This window comes from Hylobates moloch, unplaced genomic scaffold, assembly GCF_009828535.3.
Source record: "Hylobates moloch isolate HMO894 unplaced genomic scaffold, HMol_V3 SCAFFOLD_14, whole genome shotgun sequence".
Taxonomy (NCBI): domain Eukaryota; kingdom Metazoa; phylum Chordata; class Mammalia; order Primates; family Hylobatidae; genus Hylobates; species Hylobates moloch.
The window spans coordinates 59,427,171-59,445,400 of record NW_026652289.1 but is presented as its reverse complement, the minus strand read 5'-3'; the positions used below and the strand labels follow the sequence as shown (position 1 = coordinate 59,445,400).

Genomic DNA, 18,230 nt, shown 5'->3' with positions numbered 1-18,230 from the left:
ATTCATGTTGGGCATTTTAGGATAGTTTCTCATTTTCCCAGAAAGGCTGAAAGAGGGCATACTGGCTTAAAATTTCATAGTCATCTTAAGGGGTTCCTTTCAGAAAAAAAGTATGTTCAAAGTGGACATATTTAACTTTTGGGTGCTCTATAACCTCTAAGGATTTAGGTGTAAAGTATGTGAAAAACATGTAAAAGATTCCGTAAAGCCCCCAAAAGTCTTGAATTTTGACGTCCTCAGTCACTTCTTGTGACTAACATGGAGAAAAGAGAAATAAAAATTTTATTGACTTTATGTTTGTTTTTAGTTTATAAATTCCCCTTGTTTTATCTCTGCATTCAGGCTCTGTAAATTTATACCAAGAAAGTGCTAGAAAAATTACATTTTAAGTCAAGAAATAGACATCAATAACGTACTTAAATGCTTTCTCCCTCCCCACCCCAGGCACTAGTAATGGGGGGAAACATTGGTGTCATGTCTTCAAATTCAGTATATGTTAAACTTCTGTTTAAAGTCACTTTGCTTCCTAGAGGTGGAATTTCAGCACTAAGGAAAAAGAACAGTCTCTATCCTTATTACATATGTGCATTGTAGGGTGTGATAAGAAGCTCAGTTTATAACCCAGGTACCCTATTAGACTGTTTAGAGACCATAGCTACTTTGTGGTTGGCTTAATAGAGAAGGAAAGATTTGTATAACATCTTAATTTCTTAATCAACATTTGCCACAGTTTGAAACCTAGAGTTTATTATGATGTGTGAGTAATAATTTAAATTCTGTCTTAAGGAAGCAATTTTTAAAACATGAAGCAGTGTGTAGGCTACATGGTACAGCTTGTTGCAGGAAGAAAACACATATATAACGTACATATGAAATATATGTGATGCACATATACATACATATTTGGAGAAGATTTTTTTTTTTTTTTGAGACAGAGTTTCGCTCCTGTTGCCCAGGCTGGAGTGCAATGGTATGATTTCGGCTCACTGCAACCTCCGCCTCCTGGGTTCAAGCGATTCTCCTGCCTCAGCCTCCCCAGTAGCTGGCATTACAGGCACATGCCACCACGCCCGGCTAATTTTTGTATTTTTAGTAGAGAGGAGGTTTCACCATGTTGGCCAGACTGGTCTCGAACTCCTGACCTCAGGTAATCCGCCCGCCTCAGCCTCCCAAAGTGCTGGGATTACAGGCATGAGCCATCGCTCCCGGCCAGAAGATTATTTTTAAAAAAATTTTTTGACCTTATTTTTTCTGGGGCCACTGTTGCCACAGCCGAGGTGGGGATGCTACCCCATAGAAGATGATTTTGATTTGGGAAGAAAGACAGAAAGTATAATTTTCTCCTTGCCAAATATTTGTAATTCAGGTTTTACCTTTGTAACTAATCCTAGTGCCAAGATTTTAGGTTATTTATATAAATGTCAGTGAAAACTTAGTTTCAACTCTTAGAAAATGTATTGATATATATATATGGAATATATTTATATGCATTAAGAAATAATCTTAGGTAAAATTTCATTTCTGCTTTACCACCTTATTTTTTTAGGTAAATGCTGTTTCTGTGCTGCAAGTTGCATTCACCTCAGATTTAAAAACCAACAGAAAGTATCTGCACCCTTTGATCAGCATGAAGTAAGGTCTTAAGCAGGAGGTTGATGAAAGTTCTTGCAGTGCTGAAGTTAATTCAATTTGGTAACCTTCTTATTTGCTTAGAAAATTGTGCAGCTGGGAAATCTTAGTTTAAATATTATTTAATTCACATTTATTGCTGATAAAATTTATGTTACCTACCAATATATATAATGCATTTGTAATTCTGTGGAAAGGCAGATTGTATTTGTTTCTTGATTGCTATTCTTACCAACTTTTATGAGAAAATAAAAATTACAGAAGCTTAGAGAAAGGTGATTTTTTCAGGGGAATATGTACTCTGGTTTTACTGATTGCTTATTTGGGAAAATGTTAACATACCTTATAACATGTTTAACAAATATTTGTTGATTAAATGAACTGATACAGATAGATGAAGATTATTCTTTTTTTTTTTTTTTTTTTTTTTTGAGATAGAGTCTCGCTTTGTCACCCAGGCTGGAGTGCAGTGGCACGATCTCAGCTTACTGCAACCCCTGCCTCCTGGGTTCAAGCGATTCTCCTGCCTCAGCCTCACAAGTAGCTGGGATTACAGGCTTATGCCACCACGCCCTGCTAATTTTTGTATTTTTAGTAGAGACGGAGTTTCACCATGTTGGCCAGGCTAGTCTCAAACTCCTGACCCCACGTATCTGCCCATCTCAGCCTCCCAAAGTGCTGGGATTACAGGTATGAGCCACTGTACCTCTCCTGAAGATTATTATTTTTCTAATTGACTTAGATATCACTTCATCCATAAGCATTTTCCTTTGTTTGCCTATTATGAGTGCCTACTGTGTGTTAGGCACTAAATTATGTGTTCTCTTAATCTTAAAACTACTTTATAAAGCAGAAAGTATGATATCAGCTTAACAGATGGGGAAACTGAAGTTTGGAAAGGTCAACTAACTTGTCCAAGATTGTCAAGCTTACCAGGTTTCAAATTTAGGCCTATCAGACTAAAAAGCTCAGGTTGTCCCAAAAATATACCTTCTCCCTTTGTTTATATGACCTATTTAATTAGTTTCTTCTATATTTTCATAACATTTATTACTCAAAAACAAAACTATAGAAACCCATTATAGATTAATTTTACTAAGGTATAGTTTACATAAAATAAAATGTGCCCCTTTAAAATTTATAGTTGGATGAGTTTTATCGGATGAATACAGTCATTTAACTACCACCACAACAATCAAAATCTAGAACATTTCCATCGTCCTCAAAAGCCCCTCATCTATGTCCCGTTATAGGTCACTCCCTTCCTGCCACTGCTGATTAACTTTTATCCCTATGATTTTCTTTCTCCAGAATGTCACATAAATGAAATTATATAGTAAGTATGCTTTTGTGTCTGACTTCTTTCACTTAGTGAAATGCTTTTGAGATTCATCTATGTTGTGGCAGGTATCAGTATCAGTGCTTTGCTGTGTTGTGTTCCAGTGTATGGATGAACCACAGTTTATCCAGTCACCATTTGGCGGACATTTGGGTTGTTTCCAGCTTGGAATTATCGTTAATAAACTGCTGTAACCATACATGTTCATAACCTGTTTAGTTTTAAAATTTCTGGATTATTATGGCATTCTCTGGAGTCATATGGCCTTCTCATGAGTTCATAGATTCCTTAGTTTTAGATATGAGATACATCATTGAAGGCTGTGAGCCCTTTGTTAGAAATTGGAGATGAATTTGTTGATAGCTTTCAAAATTTGGAGGTGACATTTGAGACACGCCTTTTAAAAAAATTAGCATGTAGTAGTAGTAGTAGGAAATAAATGATATGAAAAATGCAGGGAAATGTAGTATAATGGCAAACACTGGACTAAGATAAATTTGGGTTCTGAGCCTATAATCTGGTTTCATTTTCCAGCTGTATCTCTTAATAGATTTTGGACAAGTTGAGACTTGAAAAAATTAGTAACCTCTCTGAAAGAAAAATGGAACTTACATTTCCACATTCTCGAGTATATACACTTATCTCATTTAGTCCTCAAGACACCTGTGAGGTACCTGTGCACTAGATAGTACTAGTGCTAGTGTACTAATGAGAAAACCGTGATTCAGAGAAGTGAAATAACTGGCAGTGGAAGAAAAGCTAGTAAGTGGTTGAGTCAACAGTTGCCTCTATATCAGTTTCCTTATCTGAAAAACGAAGGTAATACCACTTTGTAGTTATGAGAATTAAGTGGGATTACATTAATAAGGACTCAAAACTGCTGCTAGTCTCTTCCTCTACCCCCCTTTTTATAAAGGTCCCCACTTCCCAGTCTCTTGACCTGCCATTCTGTTAACTATTAATTACTAAGAGAAATTTATAATATGGATACTACTCTTATGTATCTTTAAAATTGCACAAGATTATGCAGTGTCTGAAGGCTGTATATTAAATGTTTCTTTTTATCATAAACATTAGAAAAAAATTACTTGAAATTGCAAGTAGAATTTGCAGTGTTGTTTATTCTACCAGATTATCCTCACATGTTTCCATTAGCATATTCTCTCAATCATTTTTTCTGATATCATGCTTTCTGCATTGCTTTGTGAAGTAGCTCAAAACTGCATTCTATATAAAAAATTATCCTAATAACTCATTTAAAAACCAATTTGGGGCTGGGTGTGGTGGCTCATGCCTGTAATCCCAGCACTTTGGGAGGCCGAGGCAGGTGGATAACCTGAGGTCAGGAGTTCGAGACCAGCCTGGCCAACATGGTGAAACCCTGTTTCTACTAAAAATACAAAAAAAATCAGCCAAGCATGGTGGTGCACGCCTGTAATCCCAGCTACTTGTGAGGCTGAGGCAGGAGAATCGCTTGAACCCAGGAGGCAGAGGTTGCAGTGAGCCGAGATTGTGCCACTGCACTCCAGCCCAGGTGACTGACGAGACTCTGTCTCCAAAAAAATTTAAAAAAAAAAATTGGGCACTGATTTCTTCCACATATAATTTCTTCTGCATAGCTAATACTCTGTATCTTATGATTTTTAAAATTACTATAAGCAGGCTTCTTGATGAACCTTTCTCCTTTAGACATTCCAGTTTGCAGGATGGCACCAAACTTGGTAAAAGATGTTTCATAAAAACTTATTGTCAACAACTATTCTATAGAACCTGTGTTTGAACCATGCAGAGTAAACACATCATTAAGTTTTCTTTTTCTTGGCTTTCCTAATGAGTGGAGAAATCTTAACACAGCTGGAGAAGCCTGGAACTCCTTTCTGAACTGATTTATTTACATAGCATATGCTTAGTTTGACACATTGCTTAGAAGCAAGCAGAGAGCTTTTAAAGTTAAGTGCTATACAGTACTTCAAAGAACATTTTAGCTACACTGTAATTGTTCAGCTTTTCTGGATACAAAGCATCTCTTTGCTGTTAAAAAAACATTCCTGTCCCACTTTTTTATGTTATGGCTTTCAATGCTAGAGAAAAGTAAGCTGAATGTATTTAAAAGCTCTTTTTAAAAACGTATTTTAGTTTCAGAAGCTGATGCATAATGCTAGTAGTTTAAGATTGTGTCTGCACAACCAAGGGTAAATCTTTCTGCTCTTATCTAGTTGGTGTGAAAGTATATGGTGACTTGGAGCCATACTATGATACTATGGTCTGATGTAAAGAACTTACACTTCAAAGCCAGATTAAATCTAGCTTTAAATCCCACTGTGTGCTCACTAATAATTTTTCTTCAGCAGAGTTAAGAACTACTCAGTTTCTGCAACCATATGTGGGTGATAAAAAAAAATCTTCTTAGGGTTTGATTTCAATAACCAAAAGTATATCTAATGCTTAGCATATATGGTAAAACTACTCGTTAAACCTTTCCTTTTTCTGTGACCTTCCCCACCCTCCCAAAAAGGAACAACTTCCTTTCTCATTGAAATGAAGATTTTTTTTTTTTAGCCTAAATATGTTTTATTAAGGTTTAAGGATAAATGAGAGTAGCAGGGTTGACCTACTTATGGAGTGCTGATGATGATTTTCATTCAGCACAAGCTCTGGATTGTGGGAAGAATAGGTTGCCATACAGGTAACAAAACCCGATAGAATAGTTTGAAAATGAACATACATAACTATAAACATGGCGACAAAATACATGCCTTCAGTGTGTCTGAATAAGGCACGTTTGAGTTGAATGCCTGAATAGACATTGATAGAGGGAGATATATATATAAATAAAAAGTGCCCTGCATCTTCAAGGAATTCAATCTAGAGAAAAATACCCACAGATTCATAGTTACATGCAAACCAGACTTGAAGAATTTGTGTAATTGAGATATAGTAAAGGGCTACATGGAGAGAGAGTGATTAATTTGTACATTGAGAAACTTTCTGGTGAGATGGTATGACAGCGACTGTGGGTTTCCTCTCAGGGTCTGTTTTCCCCTTAATAATAGAACCCTGTTTTTTTCCACTTGGCATGTGGCTGCCTAGAACAGAGGTGCCTCCTAGCTTCCCTTGCAGCTAGAGGTGGCCATGTGACTAAGATTTGACTAATGAAATGTTGGAAATGTTGTGTGAAGCTTGAGGAAAGTCTCGTTAGTGTGAATTAGTTCTACTGAGAGATGTGCTGTTTTGCCCTTTTGCCTTTCTTTTTCTCCCTGGGATACAACATAGACATGATGGCTGAGGCTTCAGTAGCTTTCTTGAGGCATAAGGTGATGTAGAAAGATAGAAAGCACCTAGGTCCTTGATGAGCACATAGCTGCATATATGCTCCAGACTGCCTATTTCTAGGTATATTTTATATGAGTGAAAACCCAAGCTGGAACATAAGATGGTTTATTTCTGGTGTCTGTTACTAATAGCAAAACCTGTTCCTCACAGGTACAGATAGCAGTGTGGTACAAGCATCTGACTCCCTCTAACCCCACATCTAGTTACCACTGAAATGACTATAAATATATCTAAATAGCGTGTACCAGCATTGAAAACACCGAAAAGGAAGTGTTCACATACCTGAAATACCAACATCCCAAGAAAAAGAAATAACTGCAGTAGGTTGAAATGTTATCAACTATGTTAAAAATCTGTGAGTTCATATGTTACTTTTTTTTAAAGCTCCTTATGTTTGGAGGCTAGGGAGCCAATTCATTATTTTGAAAATTGATAAAGATTTAATCATTAATTCTGCCCTTCCTATACAAACTGTATATCTCAGGGTAACCAAGTAGTTGGCAAGAGCAAGATTTTCTTTATAGAAATATTTTAACTATACATTAAGAAGGGCTGATAGAATATCACCCATTTTGCAACTTTTAATGAAACGATCATCAGTGATTGCTAAAAGTAATATTGGGTGAACTGCTAAAGGGTAACTTTATAATGGCTTTCCTCTTCTTTTTTGGCTACAACACAGACATGGCTGAGGCTTCAGTAGCTTTCTTGGGTCATATAATGGCGTTATAATGGATTAGGCTAAAAATAGGGATTAATCTTAACATCATAAAAAGAGAGACAATTGAACATTATATACTTCCTGATGAAAGTTCACATCTCTATCATGAAGTATCCTTGTGAAAAATCAAACTCTACTTTTATCAAACCTCTAGATATCTAGTAACTAATATGTAAGAAATATTGAGGAGACAGACTCTGAAATAAGATTCTGCAATCTTAAAAATACAGGAATGTTGCACTCAATACCAGGGCAAAAACACATACTCTTGATATAACAGATTACTTCTGTAACAAGAAAATTGTAGAAAACATTTTTTTATGCTTGTAGGTTTTTTAAATTGTGGAGTCTTTGGAGTGAGACGTAGAAAATAAGTTCATAAGGCAGCAGGCTGGGATGAAAGTGGGGGCTAGCTAACGGAGAGGCATACATTAAAAGGGTGTTGGATATTAATAAGTAAGGCCTATAGGATGGAAACTAAAAAATGCAATATCTGAATAAGAAACAATAAAATAGAAACTAAATAGGCAGTATATAGATTAAACTGCACCAGAAGCAACAGAGAGTGGATTAGAAAATTGTATTAGTGATACAGACTACAAATTTGAGAAGCTCTCCCAAAATGCAGAGGAAAAGGGGGAGAAGAGATGAAAAAAGAAAATTTGAAGAAAAAGATGATTGACATAAAGGATAGAGTGCAGAGATCCAATATATACAATTGACATTTTGGAAGAGACCAGAACAAATTCAACAGGAACAATTATTAAACACGCTATGGGATAAAAACTTTTCTGAGATGAAGGATGACCTGAGCCTGCAATTCGAACAGGCTTGTTGCCAAACACCAGGAAAAATTAATGAAAACAGCCTAACAACTAAATCTATTCTGGTGAAACTTTGTACTTTCTCTTGTTAAAATCGTCATCGTCGTCGTCATCATCATCATCATGATCATCAGGCATCCAGGAAGGGAGAAAAACAAGAAAACATATAAGTTGTTCACAAGGAAAGAAAAGGTGGACTAGCTTTAGATTGATTGTTCTTATCATTAAACATTGGCTTGTTCTTACCATTAAACAGTTGAGCAGTGTATACAGAGTTCTGTAGGCAATTTGGACCCTAAAATTCTTTATTCAGCCAAGTTGTTTGATGAAGAAGCAACACATATTTTCAGTTCTGCAAGACTTCAAAATATATACCACCCACCTACCCTTCTAAAAGAATTATTTCAAAACATACTGTTGCTGAGAGATTCTGCAATATACAGGCAAAAGCCAAAACTTACAAATTTTTTCCAAGCATGACTTTAGGGCTTAGCTAACTCTTGAATCACTGCTTCGTAAATTGATTCAAGAGTTAACTAAAGTCATTCTCACTGGAGCACAAACTAATTATTCTGTAAAAATCAATATGCTAGTGACCCTAATTTTCAGAATTGCCTAAGATAGTTCTGAGTTTGGGCAGCATATGTATTTCCACTTGCACATAGTACCTACTTTATGCATATGGTATATTAACCGTGGTTCTCAAAGTGTGATTCCCTGACCAGAAGCATAGGTTTCGCCTAGAACTTGGTAGAAAAGCAGGTTTTTAGGTCTCTACCTAGATTTAGTAAATCAGAAACTGTGGGGTTTGGGAACAGCAATCTGTGTTTGAACAAACCTTCTAGGTAATTCTAATGCCCAGTGAAATTTAGAGCCAGTTGTATTGGTTCTCAGACCAAATTAATCGTCAGAATCACTTGTGTAAGACTTTGAAACATCTTTTCCCAGTCCAGATGAGACTTAATTATCTGGATTTGGAAATCACTGGTCTGATAAAGCTTAGAACCAAAAGACCACCTTATCAATTTCTGAGCCTTAGTATTTTCTATTGTAAAATAGCACTCATTTTCCTGACCATTTCATTGGATTGTTGCAGAAATTAAATGAAGAAATGAATGTAAAAGTACTTTGCAGTGTAGATAAGGAAATCCATAGCTACAAGTTCATTATCCTGTGTTTGAAAAGAGCCTCACTTAATGGTTGTTAATATTCTCTTGGAGACCAGTATATACCATCTGTGTTGGGCTTCAGTGAAGTGTTCTCCTCATGCAGCTCTTTCTAGTATCTTTCCCTTTCCTAACTAAACTACCTGCCACACTACTTTTTATTTGATTTTCAAATTCAATTATTATATTTATTTTACCACCTTTTCAATGTGGATTTTTTTTCAGTTGCTTTCTGTATGTTCAAGTCTTGTATCTTCAAGGTTCTAAGTTATTTGAGAGCAGAAATCGTTTCTATATATATTTTTATTTTCCTCAGTATCAGATCTTAAGCTAAGCTATACATCTATATATATCTATATACTATAGATATATAGTAATACTAAGTAAAATGCTTCACTTATTGAATTTAATCTGTTAATTAGCTCATTGTCATTAACTGTTGTAGGAATTGATGAGGATTTTCTTTTTCTATTTCATTAATTTAGTGCTTTGATGCAAACAGCTTTCCTTCTAGTAGTATGAAAAGGTGGTTGGCCTGGAACCAGTCAACATCTGTACTTCTTAAAATTGTTTTTTAAAGGTTCATCATATTATTCTTTCTGCCTACTTTATGGTTGCTGAAGTTAAGAAAACTGGAACTAGGTGTGGTAGCTCATGCCTGTAGTCCCATCACTTTGGGAAGCCGAGGCATGGCGTGTTGCTTGAGTTCAGCAGTTCAAGACCAGTCTGGGAAACATAGTGAGACTTCATCTCTACTAAAAATAAAAATAAAAAATAAAAATTAGCTAAGCATGATGGTGTGCACCTGTAGTCCCAGCTACCCAGGAGGCTAAGGCAGGAGGATCACTTGAGCCCAAGAGATTGCAGCTACAGTGAGCTATCAGCATGGCACTGCACTCCAGCCTGGGTGACAGAGTGAGAGATCCTGTCCAAAAAAAAGAAAAGAAAGGAGAAAGGAAAGAAAAACAGAAAACTGAAATTGCTTTGGTGTCCTGTTAGGGGTAAGACAGATTTTCCTACAAAAGTATGTCAGGTAGGAGGCCCAGTAGGCTTAGAATATGAATTTCCACACCTGAGCTGATAGAAGCCACCAGGTGGTCTCAGGTCTTATGAGTAAAACGCAATAACCACGAATGTGTCTTACCCCAACTTCTAGTTCTGTTTTGCATTTTTATTTATACATTATCTTTAAAGGTTAATAAAATTAGCTTTCCTTAGATGGTTCTCCTTTATCTCTACAGTGTTGAAATTTTTTATTTTTGTTTTGCTTTTTCCTTTCATAGCTTCAAAGCTGATTTATTGGCTCAGCTCAGTGGCTCACACCTGTAATCCCAGCACCTTGGGAGGCTAAACGGATCACTTGAGCCCAGGAGTTCAAGACCAGCCTGAGTAACTAATGAGACTGCCCCATCTCAAAAAAAAAAAAAAAGCCAATTTGTGTTGCATGACACAAGCAAATAAATTTGACCTTTGGTGTCACTAGTGATTTTCATTCTAAGGGTAATTACAGTCTGTATTCAAGATTATATGTTCTTGCTGGAAATTAAACTAAGTAGAAAAAAAAAAGTTAAAGCTTTTTATTCCCCTTGACCTCTTGCCTTTTTAAAAATTATTTTTATTTTTGCTATGGCTAATAAAAAGTCATAGAAAAAAATAATTTTTTTTTTAAAAAGACAGGGTCTCAGGTCACCCAGGCTGGTCTGGAACTCCTGGTTTCAAGTCATCCTCCCACCTTGGTCTCCCAAAGTGCTGGGATGACAGGTGTGAGCCACCATGCCCAGCCCAAAAAATAGCTTTATCTTTACATTCTTCTGTTTTACACCCTAATTTCTTGTACTAATGTTAGTTACTCATATATACTGCCACCTTGGGGCTTTTAGAACATGAGTACATTTTCAAAGCCTCAGATTAACATGGGGAAAGTTTTGCTTCAATGAGCTATGCCAGAACATCGTAATAATTATTAACAGAAATAAGGTATTATAATGCATTTGTAAGCTATTGCTGGATTTGTGGGGCCAGTGAGGATTCTGTTGTCAAGAGCTTAATTATTCTAATCCCTGGGGACCAGGTAGCTTTCTTAGAATATATATACATAACATTCACAATCATGACTCTCATTTCTGTCCCTTTCTAATATTAATATGGCATTTAATTATACTGTTAGATTTAAAGAAAATTCAAAAATTTCAGTAGCTTCATTCAGAAATGCTAATACATTTTTAGAACAACTAGATAACTTTTCCTAAAATTGTGTTTACCTGTGTGAACTGTTGATTTATGGTAAAATTAAACTTTAACCAAAACAAGACCTGTGAATGTCTGAATTCAGTTCACAATCTAGTAACCTGTTATAAGTTAAAATCTTCTGGGGAAGGGGAGTATTCAGCTTCTGAAATATAATATTTATATATCTGTTCTAAGATACCCTGTGACATATCAGAGCACGGGCTTTGGAGTCAGACTGAAAAACTGGAGTTAAAATACCGTTCTTAATACTAGATATGTGGACCATCAAATAATCATGTGGCTTCAGGTAAATTACTTAACATCACAGTGCCTCAGTTTCATCATCTGTAAGTAGGGAATGCACAAAATTTTTTTATCAAATTTAAGTTCTCGTCTTGGCTTTGTTCCTGTCCTTTTCCTTTAGTAAATCTTTTTGTGGATTCTTATGCCTTAGTCTTTTCATCTATGAAATTCAAATAATATAATTTACTATAGGAATACATTGGAGATACTGCAGATTCAGTTCCAGACCACCATAATGTGAATATCACAATAAAGTGACTCACACACATTTTTTGGTTTCCCAGTGCTTATAAAAGTTATGTTTATTCTGTATTGTAGTCTGTTAAGTGTAGAATAGCATTATGTCTAAAAAATATACATACCTGGCTGGGCGCAGTGACTCACGGCTGTAATCCCAGCACTTTGGGAGGCCAAGGTGGGGAGGATCACTTGAGGTCAGGAGTTCAAGATCAGCCTTGCCAGCATGGTGAAACCCTATCTCTACTAAAAATGCAAAAATTAGTCAGGTGTGGTGGCATATGCCCATAATTCCAGCTACTTGGGAGGCTGAGGCACAAGAATCGCTTGAACCCGGGAGGTAGAGGTTTCAGTGAGCCGAGATTACGTCACTGCACTCCAGCCTGGAAGACAGAGCAAGACTCTGTCTCAAAAAAAAAAAAAAAAAAAGAAAAAAGTACATACCTTAATTTGAAAATACTTTATTGCTTAAAAATTGTTAGAGATTGTCTGAGCCCTTAGCAAGTCATAATCTTTTTACTGGTGGAGGGTCTTCCCTTGATGTTGATGGCTGCTAAATGCTCAGGGTGGTGGTTGCTGAAGATTGTGGTAGCTATGGGAATTTCTTAAAATAAGACAACGATGAAGTTTGCCACATAGAATGACTCTTCCTTTCATGAAAGATTTATCTGTATCATTCCATGCCATTTGATAGCATTTTATTCACAATACAACTTCTTTCAAAATTGGAGTCAATCATCCCAAATCCTGCTGTTGCTTTATTAACTAAGTTTATGTGATATTCCAAATCCTTTGTTGTCGTTTCTTTTTCTTTTCTTTTTTGTTTTTTGAGACAAGAGTCTCACTCTGTCTTCTAGGCTGGAGTGCAGGGGCACCGTGTCGGCTCACTGCAACCTCCGTCTCCTGGGTTCAAACAATTCTTCTGCCTCAGCCTCCCAAGTAGCTGGGATTACAGGTGCCCACCACCACTCCCGGCTAATTTTTATATTTTTAGTAGAAACAGGGTTTCACCATGTTGGCCAGGCTGCTCTTGAACTCCTTAACTCAGGTGATCTTCCCGCCTCAGCCTCCTAAAGTACTGGGATTACAGGCATGAGCCACTGCGCCCGGCCAGTCATTTCAACAATGTTCATGGCATCTTCACCAGGTGTAGATTCCATCCCAAGAAACCACTTTCTTTGCTCATCCATGAGATTGCAGCAGTTCAACCCCATCTTCAGAATCCACTTCTAATTCTGGTTCTCTTGCTGTTTTCACCACATCTGTAGTTACTTCCTCCACTGAAGTTTTGAACCCCTCAAAGTCATCCATGAAGGTGGGAATCAACTTACAAACCCTGTTCATGTTGATATTTTGACCTCCTCCCATGAGTCATGAATATTCTTAATGGCATCTAAAATGGTGGATCCTTTCCAGCAGGTTTTCAATTTATTTTACCTAGATCCGTCAGAGGAATCACCATCTATGGCCCGCTATAGCATTACAAAATGTATTTATTAAATGCTAAGACCTGAAAGTTGGCTGGGTGTGGTGGCTCATGCCTGTAATCCCAGCACTTTGGGAGGCCAAGGTGGGTGGATCACGAGTTCAGGAGTTTGAGACTAGCCTGGCCAACATAGTGAAACCCTGTCTCTACTAAAAATATAAAAATTAGCCAGCCATGGTGGCACACGCCTCTAATCCCAGCTACTCAGGAGGCTGAGGCAGAAGAATCGCTTGAATCCAGGAGGCAGAGGTTGCAGTGAGCCGAGATCATGCCACTGCACTCTAGCCTGGGCCATAGAGTGAGACTCCATCTCAAAAAAAAAAAAAAAAAAAAAAAGACATGAAAGTCAAATTGCTTTTTCATCTGTGGGTTGCAGAATGGATGTTGTGTTAGCAGGCATGGATACAGAATTAATCTCCTTGTACATCTCCATCAGAGCTCTTGGGTGACCAGATGTATCGTCAATGGGCAGTAACATTTTGAAAGGAACCTTTTTTCTGAGCAGTAGGTCTCAACAGTGGGCTTCAGATACTCAGTAAACCATGTCATAAACAGATGTGCTGTCATCCAGGCTTTGTTGTTCCATTTATAGAGTGCAGGAAGAGTAGATTTAGCATAATTCTTAAGGGCTCTAGTATTTTCAGAATTATAAAGGAGCATTGGCTTCAACTTAAAGTCACCAGTTGCATTAGCCCCTAACAAGAGTCAGCTGGTGCTTTGAAGCCAGGCATTGACTTCTCTCTAGCTATGAAAGTCCTAGATGGCATCTTCTTCTAATAGAAGACTGCTTTGTCTACATTGAAAATCTGTTTAGTGTGGCTGCTTTCATCAATGATCTTAGCTAGAGCTTCTGAATAACTTGCTGTAGCTTCTACATCAGCACTTGCTGCTTTACCTTGTACCTGATAAACCAGCCTCTGCTAGCTTCCAACTTTTCTTCTGCAGCTTCCTCACCTCTCTCAGCCTTCATAAAATTGAAGAGGGCTAGGGCTTTGCTGTGGATTATTAGGCTTTGGCTTCAGGGAATATTGTGGCTGGTTTGACCTTAAGACCGCCCAGATTTTCTCTGTATCAGCAATAAGGCTGTTTCACTTTCTTTTCATTCATGTGTTCACCGGAGCAGCAATTTTAACTTCCACCGAGAACTTTTCCATTGCTATCACAACTTGGCTGTTTGGCACAAGAGGCCTCGCTTTTAGCCTATTTTGGCTTTAGACATGCCCTTCTCACTGAGCTTAATCATTTCTAGCTTTTGTTTTAAAGTGAGAGACATGTGGCTCTTCCTTTCACTTGAATAGTTAACTGGTCATTGTAGAGTTATTAATTGGCCTAATGTCCATATTATTGTGTCTCAGAAAATAGCAAGGCCCAAGGAGAAGGTCAGAAACAGGGAATCGGGGAACAGCTGGTCATTGGAGCAGTCAGAACACATACAATATTTATCAATAAAGGTTGCCATCTTATATGAGTACAGTTAATAGTACCCCAAAACAATTACAATAGCAACATTGAAGATACTGATCACAGATCACCATAACATATCATTATAAGAAAATATTAGAAATACTGTGAGAATTCGGTAACATAAAGCATGTCCGTATATATACCTCCTACTCAGTTTCTTTGGGATTTTTTTCCTAGAAATACAATCTTATTTGAAGTATTATGAGCACTTGTATCACAGATCATTTCAATTTTGTTACTAAAAAATAGAAGAGACTTGCAAAATTTCCTTCCTGTTTTGCCTTATTGTGAGTAGCTACCAGAGAATTCTACTTGTTTATGTTACTAGAAGGATCCTAACAACCAAAAATATTAGACAGTTCTCCTTTGAGTTACAACTATCACTGGATATTTAACAATTTGACTGTATAATTTAAATCTTGGTCTATTAAGCAGTAAACAGATGGAACATTACTAACAGCAGTAATTAAATTGTAAATCTGTTTTAAAATTGGCCAATATACAGCATCACAGTCCATATTCTGTTAGGTCAGTTATGTTCATTTTTATTTGGATTACAATTTCTGAATACCCAAATATTGGAAAGAAAACAAAGTTGTCTGGTTCAAATGTCTGTTTTTTATTTTTATTTTTTAATTATATAGGGCAAGTGCTTGCTTGCTTGCTTGCTTCCTTTCAAGAAAGGAAGGAAAGGAGGGAGCAAAGGAGAGGAAAGAATATTTAACAATGTTCATTTATTCAACAAACCTTTAATGAATGTCTACTGTGAGCTAGGCACACATTTTTTTTTTGCCCCCTCACTCTGTTGCCCAGGCTGGAGTGCAATGGCGATCTCAGCTCATGGCAACCTCTGCCTCCCAGGTTCAAGCAATTCTCCTGCCTCAGCCTCCCAAGTAGCTGGGACAACAGGTGCGCACCACCATGCCCAGCTAATTTTTTGTATTTTTAGTAGAGATGGGGTTTCACCATGTTGACCAGGCTGGTCTCAAACTCCTGATCTTGTCAAGTGATCCTCCCACCTCGGCCTCCCAAAGTGCTGGGATTACAGGCATGAGCCAAGCTAGGCACATTTCTAAGTATTGGGGATAAAACAGTGACCAGGAGAAGCAAAACCCCAGCCCTCATGGAATTTGCATTCTAGTGGATTGGGGATGAATAATTTAAATGTATCATATGTCAAATGGTGATAAATTCTATGAAAAAAATAAAACTGAGTAAGGACCTACAGAATGATGGGGTGAGAACTGGTATTTTAGATAAGGTGGTCAGGGAAGCCCTTTCTATTGTATTGGCATTTAAGCGGTGACCTGAATGAAGTGAGAGAGCCATCCAAATGGATATCTGGAGAAATAGAGTGCTAGGCATGGGGAATGACAAGTGCAAATACCCTGACTTGGGAGCATGCTTAACTGTCAATCTTCAATTCATTCTACCTGGAAGCTTTTCTTAACACCTTAAAAGGTTTAAGGTGTTTTATAGCGTAGTCTACATAACTTTTTTTTACAGTTCTTAAATCTTAGCATTCTTATTTTTTCTGCCTGCTAATCTGTCCTTCAGAGACATGGATAATGTCTTACCTGCCACATAGTAGCTGCTGAACAAATATTGATCAAAACAATCAGTGAGTTTGATAATTTGTTGAGCAATTACTATTTCGTCTACTTACTCAGTATCAATAAATTATTTTTTTAATAAGAGTAAGCATTCTTCTCAATCAAGGAATTATAGGAAACATAAATAGATGCATAAGTAGATAAGAGAAATAAGCAGGGAAACCTTGGCCTACATTATTCAGAGGGAAAAAAGCCAATAACAATGTAAGTGAATATTTAAAAAACCTATTGAAAGGTTGTTCTTTACTGAAATATAACCTTCATATTTTGAAAGCTCATGATGCTATCCATAATTCCTGATATTTAGTGAATTACTCTAATAGTCACTTGGAGTAACTAGGAAAATAAATCTGAAAAGTAAAGTATCACAGAAAAGATAGTTGAATTGCAAATCGCTTTAGAATAGAACAATTTACTTTCCAAAAAAAAAACCCTAAAAGTTATATTTTACTTTCCCTAATTTTTAACTATTTCTACAAAGAAGTTTTTCCACAGTTTCTTTATGATGCTTACTGCATGACATTTTCTGTTTTAGATATCCAGCATTGTAAGACCTGATTTTTATTGGATTCTATTTCTAATGAAATAAATCTTTAGGGTCAGCCAGTAGGTGAGGTTTCAAGATTTTTTTTTTTATTTGTGAGTTTTTCATTTGTTGGTTTTACCTAAAACATCAATCTATTTTGTAGATGTGGCAAAAGCTTCAAAATAAGTAGGAAGCCTCTCACCACTCAAAGTTACCATCATTTATACCTAGCAGAATGTCAGTGCAATCTACTTCTTGAAATTTCAGAGTATCTGTGTCAGTTTTCTATAATTTGGCAACATTATAATGAAATTACTGTGTTTCTCTTTAAATGAGCCTATTTTTTAGTTAATACTGTATGTCAACACTCAGAGATTTCCTTCTCTTCATCTTCCTTCCATCTCCCTTATCATCCCCGCCCCCATGAAAAAACCCTGTGCCCGTTTGAAAGCTAAATTTTTCTACAGATTTTTAACTGATAAACATTTTTTTCTTTCAATATTTTAACAAAGTTAACCTTGCCCTTCTTAGTTTTTCATTTTTTTTTTTTTAAAGAGATGAGATCTCGCTGTGTTGCCCAGGCTGGAATACAGTGGCTCTTCACAGGCACAATCCCACTACTGATCATCACACTCCATTTCCAGCCGGGGCTGGTTCATCCCTCCTTAGGCAACTTGGTGGTTCTCTACTCCCGGGAGGTCATCATACTGATGGCAAACTTAATGTGGACACCCAATCGGCATAGCACCCTATAGCCCAGAACTCCTGGGCTCAAGTGATCCTCCTACCCCAGTCCCAAGTAGCTGGGACTGCAAACACATGCCATTTTTTATAGTTAAAAAAAAAAACAAAACAGTAAGCATGATCATGGAAAATTAGAAAATAAAGACCTATATAGGCATTGTTTACTTAAAATAAGATAATACTAAATGCGCTGTTTTGTAACCTGTTTTTTTCAGTTAACAGTCTTCATTTCAGTATCTTTCCATTTTATCAAGTCCATTGTTGAATTTCCCAGTCTAGGACCAAGTTTCACATCTGGTTGTTATGTCCCTAAGTCTCTTAAAAACACACACACACACACACACACACAAAACAGCCCCCTCTTTTTTTCTTTTCATATCACTAATTGAGTTGAGGAGACAGGACCAGCTGTCCTGCAGGATGTCTCACCTTCCAGAAGTGTCTGGTTGCTTCCTCCTTTAACTTGTTCCTCTATCCCTTGTATTTCCTGTTAACCAGAGATTAAATTTTATGTCCTGAGAGATCCAAGTGAAACATTTTGGGCTGGAATATATGATAAGTGATATATTTCTTATTATGACTTATCAGGAGACAGCTTCTGGATGGGTCACAATTA

At 36.9% G+C, this 18,230-nt stretch overlaps 1 protein-coding gene across 6 annotated transcripts in view; it reads left to right on the top strand.

The window, feature by feature from the left end:
- GLCE (glucuronic acid epimerase) overlaps positions 1-18,230 on the top strand; it is a 76,636-nt gene that overhangs the window by 31,174 nt on the left and 27,232 nt on the right. For 2 of the 6 annotated variants that reach the window (XM_032176210.2, XM_032176207.2), the window contains exon 2: positions 1,547-1,632. The exons of 3 other annotated variants lie outside the window; for them this stretch is intronic. In XM_032176210.2, the coding sequence (XP_032032101.1) occupies positions 1,628-1,632 (5 nt within the window). In that variant the 5' untranslated portion in view covers positions 1,547-1,627. Of the gene's footprint in view, positions 1-1,546; positions 1,693-18,230 lie in introns of those variants that run through there. One more of the 6 variants, XM_032176213.2, reaches the window with a different exon arrangement.